The following is a 9,505-nucleotide window of genomic DNA, read 5'->3' as shown; positions in this document are numbered from 1 at the left end:
CTGAAAGTGATGGGAGGCCCATTCTCCCCTCAGCTTCAAAGTGCCTGGGTAAACAAATGAAGTGGCAAATGACTAATAAGGTTAGGTAGGTTTAAAACTAAGGACATGAAGAAGAGAAGAAAGGTATGAAGTGAAAGAGGAAATATATAAAAAAGTATTTTTTAAGGATGAAGTCACAATATCACTTCTGTTTTTTCAGGAATAAAAACCATGCAAAGCAGAGAGCTCAAATGTACAACAAGAAAGACCATAGGAGACTGTTTTGCAAACTCATGCTACATTTTACTTTGTTTCCATTTTGAATCAGTGCTTTAAAAGTTACACCAACTGCATTGTACTATACATATTACAAGTTCTTAGTTAATGGATCTACCCAGAATAATTAGTATGAACTAAGAGCTCTAGCTCTCCTTTGTTATTCCAAGCCAGGATTCTCAAAAAGTTGAGACCTGACATAACAAGATGTACAAGAAATATGGATAAACACTGCTAGTATCTCTCAGAGTTTGTGGTGGTATTTATGTTTCATATGTCAGGAATGTTGGATATCGCTGTAGAACTTCCATTGCGTTGCTCTCTTCTTGTCCTGACCAATAGCCTGGGATCCCTACGAAATGAAGATGCTCCTATTTAATGTAACAATTTATAATATAAAACTGCATCAGGTTTGTAGGAGACTCCATGGAATAAAAGAAGAATTAAAACAGAGTATTTAGAAAGGATTGATTTTTCCAGTTTCAAGATTGGTGCTGCTAATTTCATACTTAAAGAATCACTGTACTGGGGCTACAATGAAGAGCAGTAGCATAGCAGTTCTTACCAAGATTTCGGATACCTTATTCTGAACACCATGTTACATGAGTCCTGGGTTTTGGCGGGGACCAAATATATGGCCACACAAGTAGTTAGGGATGGTCCTGCTTTGAGCAGGGGAATGGACTAGATGACCTCCTGAGGTCCCTTCCAACCCAATTTTCTATGATTTCTATGATTCTAAGTACACCAGGATGAAATATGTTCCTATTCAGAGCACAGCTTAAGGGATGCAAGTAGGATATAAGGATATATTTTCAGGATAAATTAGGATATATTTTCACCCTAAATGCATGACAAAAGCAAGTTTTGATTCAACTAATCAACATGCCATAACTCTAGATAAACATCCTAACTTTTCAATAGAGAGGTGGCTTCTATTAAGAAAAACTGTCAGCAGGAAATGCAATTTAATTTCAGCAACTTTTCTATTCACCTACAGTAACAAATCTCAGTCATATTGTGGTTAGAAATCAGGAAACCTATATCACGTACAGAATGACTGACGATTAAATCAGGAGATACATTGTCAGATTAACCACCTTCACTTTCTAAAGGTTCAGCTACAGCTTTTAGGTACACTGCAGCTCTATATCTATGTACATCTATATGAAGCTCTGAGTGTAAATACCTGAACTACCTTTAAACAGTATAACTTGGATACTACAGTTTAGTTGTAACAGCAGGGACCTCAAAATAGTCCAAATTACTCTGCTTTTTTACTTCTATTAAGTTCCATACTACTACAGGTAGAGTCCTCCCAGTACCACAAGTTAATTCAGTTACAGCTACCTGGCATATATCTACATAATGTTGCAGTCTACAGTGACTAAGAAACCATGCGCTGCTGGAAGATGGGAGAAGCCTGCATGATAATGGATACTTTGATTGGACAGGAATACCACCTCATTCAGCAGTATCTGTGTGCAGGGGTCCCAATTTTCCTGTGCAAGTAGCACAACAGTTTGTGGGTATATCCCATTCCTGAGGATTTCTACATCAACACCCAAACAGCATGCTATTTTACCACCATTCACTGCCCCCAGTCTTCTCCCATCAGGAGTGCCATCTACTGTTGACAATCCCTAAGCAGCTCTATACTCAATTTCATAGGAAACAAATGATAGCATCATAACTGTCAGGGGATCAAGGGGAAAGGGAGTTGGTAGTGGGGATCTACTGCCACACCAGGAGGATGAGCTAGACCTGGAATTCTCCAGACAGCTCTTAGAGGTCGAGAGATATGGTTGTCATAGGTGTCCTAAACTACCCTGAAATCTGCAGAGAGGAACAGTCAGCCAAATCTAACTGCTCACATTTGTTCTTAACCTGCATACAGAACTGCCACCTAACACAGGAAGTATATGATCCCACTAGGAGAAATGCCTTGCTGGACTTGATGTTAGCTACAGGGGATGACCTGGTGAGGAATCTGCAGGTACAAGATAACCTAGGGGATAGTGACCATCAACTGATTAAATTCACTATCTGATGAAGGGTGGGTAAGCTAACCAGCAGGGCTGAAGAGCTAGACTTCAGAAAGGCTACCTTCAGTGTGCTCAGGAGATTAGTTAGTGAGGTGCTAAAGCTCAAGAACATTGGCAAAATGGGGGTCCAGGAAGAGTGGTCATTTCTCAAGGGAGCGATCCTGTGGGGGCAGAAGTAGACAATCCCATTGCACATAAAAGGGGGCAAAGGGGCCAAGAAGCCCTCTTGGCTGAACAGGGAAGTTCAAGAAAGCCTAAGGGCAAAGAAAGAGGTATACAGGCTGTGGAAACAGGGGGTAGCTACCAAGGAGTATACCTCCCTGGCTCGCACCTGCAGGAAATCAGTTAGGAAGGCCAAAGCAGGATTAGAACTTAGGCTGGTGACAAAAATTAAGGACAACAAAAAGCCCTTCTTCAGGTATACAGGGAGCAAAAGGAAGGTGCAGGGTAGCATAGGACCCCTACAGGACAAATTAGGGCAATTGGTGACAAAGAGGATGAACAAAGTTGAGCTCCTCAATGAGTTCTTTGCATCTGTATTCCTAGACACAGACCAAGACAAATCTCCCAGTTGGATCACTGACAGACACAGGAGGGGCACCAGCCCACCAACTGTTAGCACCGACTTAGTGAAGGGGCACTTGGAGGGCCTGGATGAACTTCATCCAATGGTGCTGAAGGAATTGACCAATGTCATAGTGGAGCTGCTGGCACAGATGTTTGAGCACCCGTGGTGCTCCAGTCAGGTCCCAGAGGACTGGGAAAGGGCCAGTGTGGTCCCTATTTTCAAGAAGGGGAGGAAGAAGGAACCATGAAACTATAGGCCAGTTACACCTCTATCCTTGGGAAAACTCTGGAAAAAAATGATTAAGGATCCCACTTGTGGGAGCCCTGTAGGGGAAATAATGCTGAAAGGAAATCAGCACAGGTTCATTGCAGGTAGATCCTGTCTGACTAACCTTGTTTCTTTTTATGACTAGGTCACAAAATGCTTAGGACTCAGGAGTTGAGGTAGATGTCATCTACCTAGACTTTAAGAAGGCCTTCGATATGGTATCTCATTCTGTTCTCGTAAATAAACTGACAGGCTGTGATGTAGATTATTACATGTTCAGGTGGGTGGCGAATTGGCTTAGGGGTTGCACCCAGAGAGTGGTGGTGGATGGGTTGATATCGACCTGGAAAGACGCGAGCCGTGGAGTCCTGCAAGGCTCAGTCCTTGGGCTAGTGCTATTCAATGTCTTCATCAGTGACTTGGACAAGGGTGTGAAGAGCACCCTGTCCAAGTTTGCAGATGATACCAAATTATGGGTCAAAGTTAACACACCAGAAGGTAGGGAATGGATCCAGGTGGATCTGGACAGGTTGGAAAAAGGGCCAGAACAAAATAGGATGCAGTTCAACAAAGACAAGTGCAAAGTGCTGCACCTAGGGAAAAAGAACCACTGACACTTACAGGCTGGAGGATGACCTTTGCAGCAGCACAGCAGTGAAAAGGGATCTTGGAGTCATAGCTGACTCCAAGATGAAATACGAGTCAGCAATGTGATGAAGTGATCAACAAGGCTAACCACGCTTTATCATGCATTAGCAGGTGCATGATGAACAGGACTAGGGAGGTGATGCTTCCCCGCTATGCGGCACTGGTCAGGCTGCAGTTGGAGTATGCATCCAGTTTTGGGTGCTGCACTTCAAGAAGGATGTGAAGAATCTTGAGAGGGTTCAGAGGAGGGCCACTCTTATGGTCAGAGACCTGCAGACAAGGCCCTACAAGGAGAGACTGAGGGACCAATACCTCTTTTGCAAGAGAAGACTGAGAGATGATCTTGTGGCTGCCTATAAATTCATCGGGGAAGGCAGCACGGAATAGGATATGCTCTATTTACTAGGGCACCCCCTGGAGTAACTAGAAACCATGGCCATAAATTGATAGGGAGCAGATTCAGGTCGGACATTAGAAAGAACTTCTTCACAGGAAGGGTTGCCAGAATCTCCCCTACCCTGCGGGTCTTCAAGTGGAGACTGGACAAGCACCTAGCTGGGTTCATCTCACCCCAGTGCTCTTTACTGAGGTCCCTTCCGAACCTAACATCTACAAACTGCTCTGCACTCTGCGCTAGCAACCATGATTTGGTCCTCCAAATACAGTGGATTAATGGTACAAGAATACTAAGTCATCACCTACCCATGTTGCCAGATGTTACTTAACCTTTCTTCCACACGATCTAAGAATGCAGTGTAGGCACCACGCCGCCTTTTGTGTCTCTAACAACAGAATTAGAAGGAAAAACAAATTAGAGCAATTAAATAGATGAGAGGTCACTGACATATGAATATTTTTAACATGTCTAAGGAGTGAGCTGAAGACCCAGCTCCACAGACATGCCTTCACATGTGAATCAGGCAGCAATTATGAAAGGATGTGTCTAAATAACATCTTCATTGTGTCCTGAGAGAGATATCCCAAGCAAGGCCCACCCACCTGCTCCTGTTTGCACGCACCAAATCTAGGAATACAGCACCTAAGTCATTCCAGGGGCACACTACACCCACTTTGAAAATGTTGATTGACAACATGCTTGAGAGAGGCTTGTGGGAACACCGCAGTGTGTCCTTACTACCACATTTTTTAATCTGGCACATGCAAGGAGGGAGCAGGTGGGCAAGCCAGACCAAGATCAAGCCAAGGACATGGTGTAGACATACTCCAAACCAACATCATAACTGAGGGTGAGTGAGAGGGACAAATCTGATGCTGTGTCATGGCAGCACCTGACGGTGAACCTGAACTATGCCAGCAGCAGCCAGGTCTTTGAGTCTACAGGTTCAAGTAATACTTGCTTGGCATCCCCGTGCTCCTTAGCTTTCCAGTGCTCAGCACAAGCCCCACTCTTCCCAGGGTGCTAAAATAGCTAGTTATGCCTGTTCTGAATGCATGTCTAAGCACCTGATTGGTATGTGCAAATTCAGTACTTACTACATTTAGATATGGAAACTATTGTTGTTATTATATAGATACAAATATATTAGGTACAGAAACATCCATCTTCCTCATTCTTCCAAAAGGATAAACTCATAGCTTAGTTCATTTGCTATTCATACCATTTCTTTAAAGCAATGCATCTGCAAAGTCTCTATTAACATTAATGGTAGCTGAGTGCATGAACCAAGAATTCTTTTCATATCTAAAGAATTCATCACTAAATGTTTAGTTCATGTTTATGAGCCATCACAAATATTTCTCCTCTGAAATAGCCTACATCTGGCACATAGATTTTGGGCCCCACTGAGCATTTTTTTGTGCATGGCTTCCTTGGCAGTAGGGAGAGGTAAGTTTACATCATTGCCATGTACAGTGTTGTATACTTGTGCAGTAAAGATTACACTTTTAAAGCATCCTTCAATAATTTCAGCTCCTACTCTCATAAGTGGGAGTCCCACAGCCAACCCTCCCCCAGGTACAAAACTCTATTCCAGGGGTAGGCAATGTTTTTTGGCTGGAATGCCGAAAAAACCACATCTACCTCAGAAGGTGCCGGAGTGCCAACATGCCGGAGCCTGGAGCAGTTGTTTGCAGCCTCCCAGCTGCAACCGGCCCACGGAGCCCAGTCTCCTTGCAGCAGGGCTTGCAGCCTCTCAGCCACCTGCTGGGAGCAGCCTGGGCTCCATGGCTGGCAGCAGCCTCTTAGAGCCCGGGCTGGCGGCGGTGTGCCAAGCAAACTGGCCTTGTGTGCCATGCTCAGCACACGTCCCGGGGGTTGCTGACCCCTGCTCTATTCTAAGAGATGGAATGAACTGCTAGTCTAGTTGTTGCGGTTCTTACTCTCTCTAGGAACAATCATCTGCCCACCACTAAGGGCATGAATCAAAACCTTTTGAAATCAGTTCAGGTCAGGAGTAAAACTTTTCAGCAACATAAAGGCAGATTACTTGGCTCAGAATACAACTAACCGTAAATGAGGCAGATTTGGGTGGCCAGGGGTTCTTTGGTAGAATTAACCTGGAATCCCACTTGCATTCACGAGACTTGTAAGTAACAAATCTTCGGTCAACATCTTTTTGTTTTTCTGTCAGTGGTTCCAGTCTGTAAACTGAAGAAATTAAATGAACAACTTACTATTAGACGGTCCAGGCTCTGCAGACTATCCTGTTATCAATAGTAGCTCAAGAATTATTAGAATTTGGAAATCTGGGCCTACAGCAGATAGAAGTTTGAAAGAGAATCCCAGAAACAGGAGTGAAAAAATATATGCATTTTAAAAAATAACCATCTCGCCCAGACCATTGGTACGGTGTATACATACCGTAGCCACTTGATTACGAGTAATTATTTAATTGCAAGTAACACATGCTTATAGTAGTTAGCAGCTACATTAGTTACAGTAAAAACACTCCTCCCTCTTTACATCCGAGTACTGTAACAAAGCTACAGCCAACACTGGATGGCACCTGCATAATAAAGACAATGCATATGGAGTTCAAATCCATTAAATATCATGAACTGTATAGATCAGTTGCATCAAGCAGGGACTGCCCAGTATTTGGCAAGTGCTCTGGTATAATCCTTTCTTGGGCTTCCTAACTTCCACTGGGGACTATTCCTCCATAGGGTGTCAAATTTGGCTCTTTTGGACACCTCAGTCATAGGGACCTAGGACTGAAAGGCACTTCCTGGACCATTTGAATCCAGACCCCTGTATTGACAGGCAATTATAAACCAAAGGAATTGCCAATAGTGTGACTTCTTACTCTCACCTCCAGCTACAAGGCACAATACCTGGAACATCAAGACCATCCTATAATATGCCATAGGCCAAAGCAGAGGATATGGGGATACTGCCATTGCAATGACAGGGAAGCGGCTGGATAATATATGCTCATACGTTCATAATAAAAGGACCTAAAAACAAAGAGTAGGAAGAACTGTTTATGTTAGACTAGTCTATTGAACTTCTGTCCCAGATCCCCCTCCTGACTCAAGTTAGGCTGCAGTCCCCTGGCATCCCAGGAGCCTTTGCAGCTCTTCAGCTGGCTCCCCTCCACCAACTCACTTGGTGACTGGGCTAGCCTTGGTCCATGTTGTTCTGCTGTTTCATAGTTGGTAGGGTCGGAGGGGACCTAAGCAGATCATCTAGTTTCACCTCCTGCCATGGGCAGGAAAGGATGCTGGGGTCAAACGACTCTGGCTAGGTGACTATCCAGCCTCCTTTTGAAGACCCCCAGGATAGGAGCGAGCACCACTTCCCTTGGAAGTTGGTTCCAGGTCCTAGTCGCCCTGACTGTGAAGTAGCGCCTCCTGATATCTAGCCTGAATCTACTCTTGGTCAACTTATAGCCATTATTCCTTGTTACTCCTGGTAGTGCTTGGGGGAACAGGGACTCTCCCATAGCCTGCTGGTCCCCCTTGGCCAGTTTGTAGATGGCCACCAGATCCCCTCTCAGCTTCCTTTTGTGGCCAAGGGCTGGGCCAGCACTGCCCCTGGGCTGTCACAGAGCTATGGCAGCAAAGCCTCTGGTTCCCAGTCCTGGGTCCTGCCTGCACCTCTCAGCTGAACCAGGTGTAGGGGGGATCTGTCCCCACTCCACTCCCCCAGTCAGCATGGCTGGGGTGAGGCTGTGCAGCAGGGGCTTCCCCACTTCCCCATTGCCTGGCCCACCTGGCCAGCACAGCTTCACTCCACAGCCCTGTCCCACCACAAGCTGGCAGCAGTAGGGGGTGGGGAGTGGGCAAAGCAGAGACCCTACCCTAGCCCCCTCCTGAGCCAGTACAGCTGGGGGGTCATACAGCAGGGGCATCCATTCCCTGACCTGCCCTGACCACCTGACTGTTGCAAACAGGAGCCACAGCTCAGAGTCCGGCTGTCCACCATACCAGGGGTGGGGGAAGGGGGTGGGGGAGAAGGGAAATGTGGGGCCCCCCCAGATTGCTGGTTCAGGGTGGGGGGCAGCCTGGGGAAGCAGGGTGGGGGCTCTGGCTGTCAGGAGGTCAGAGGGGGAATAGGGAAAAGCTGAGCCAGAACAGCTGAGGGGTCTGTGCAGCAGGAGCTTCCACTTTCTTCCCCTTCCCTCTCCCCTGCCACCACTGTATCTGACCTCTGGCAAGGGACAGGTCAGGAGACAGATTTGGTGCTGGCTCCCCGCTTCCCTGTGGCTAACAGCAAAGGGTTGGGGCATATGCCAACAGCCAAAAAAGGGACCGCCCCTTTTGGCTGGGCTCAGCTGCCCTTGGCAATCTCCGGCATGCTGGGAGGCATGCAAGTGGATGCTGGAGGGTGTGCAAGTGGAGCCCCCACCTTCTGGCCTCAGCTAGCGCAGGCATCTGCCCACCTCCCCCCCACCAAAGGGCAAATGTGTGTTCCCATCACTCCTGATTCAATCTAAGCAGCTTAGACAAACCTGTGTAGATTGGATCCATTCTGCTGTGGGCTTTTTGAGTGTCTGTAATTAGCCTGAATGTATATTAAACATCCTTGGTTCAATTAACTTCTGTGTTAGAAAAGACTTACCTGTGTTTAAATTCTGTGATTTGAACTTCAAATTGAAAGGGTCTCTGGCGTAACTTGTCACAAATTCTGGCATATTAGCTTCAGACTGCATGTGAAAAGGAAACATTTCAACGTCATCTTGACAAAACCACATGTTGAAAATAGATAAATGTGTTGAAATTAGGTAAGATATACCGGTATATCAAAAAAGGCTTTTCCAATTTAAAAAACACAAGAGGTTTAAGGTTTTATCCCCAGCTGGCAAAATCAAAAGAGCGCTATTGATTTTAATGGAGCCACACCATTTTACATTGGCAAAAAAGTTAACACTAAGTTTAGTTATTCAGAAATAAACTGTTTTGTGGCAGAAACCATTTATTTCTTTTGTGTTTTTGAACAGTGCCCAGTACATCGGCCCCAATCAATGGTGGTGCTTCTACATGGATTACCAGGGACCCAGGTTTTCCATTTCCCACGGGAAAACAAAGTAAATCATGATTTTACTTTTTACCAGAGGCAAACCTGTATTTCTCATTTTACTGGAGAAACCTGCAGATTTTGCAGTTTTGGAAAGAGCTCTCTGCAGGCTGGCAGAGTTCAAACCTTCAGGGGGCTGGGAGGTAGTGGCAGGGCAGGAAGGCAGGGGCGCAATATGTATGTATATGCACATGACCCCAGGCAGCCTGGAGAGCAGCTCCCACAGGTAAGTGGGGGTGGGGA

General features: G+C 45.8%; 1 protein-coding gene across 2 annotated transcripts in view; it reads right to left on the bottom strand.

The window, feature by feature from the left end:
• Positions 1–260: 260 nt before the first annotated feature.
• Positions 261–9,505, bottom strand: part of LOC109309280 — a 23,251-nt gene continuing 14,006 nt past the window's right edge. For both annotated transcript variants that reach the window (XM_019533952.1, XM_019533956.1), the window contains exons 3-6: positions 8,807–8,891; positions 6,252–6,391; positions 4,486–4,565; positions 261–607 (exon numbers count right to left, since the gene is read on the bottom strand). In XM_019533952.1, coding sequence (XP_019389497.1) covers positions 526–607; positions 4,486–4,565; positions 6,252–6,391; positions 8,807–8,891 — 387 coding nt within the window. In that variant the 3' untranslated portion in view covers positions 261–525. The remainder of the gene's footprint in view (positions 608–4,485; positions 4,566–6,251; positions 6,392–8,806; positions 8,892–9,505) is intronic.

The sequence above is a fragment of the Crocodylus porosus genome, unplaced genomic scaffold (assembly GCF_001723895.1).
Source record: "Crocodylus porosus isolate Cpor-Errol unplaced genomic scaffold, CroPor_comp1, whole genome shotgun sequence".
Lineage (NCBI taxonomy): Eukaryota > Metazoa > Chordata > Crocodylia > Crocodylidae > Crocodylus > Crocodylus porosus.
Note: the sequence above shows the minus strand (reverse complement) of the source record. Positions and strands in the feature narration are given on the sequence as shown.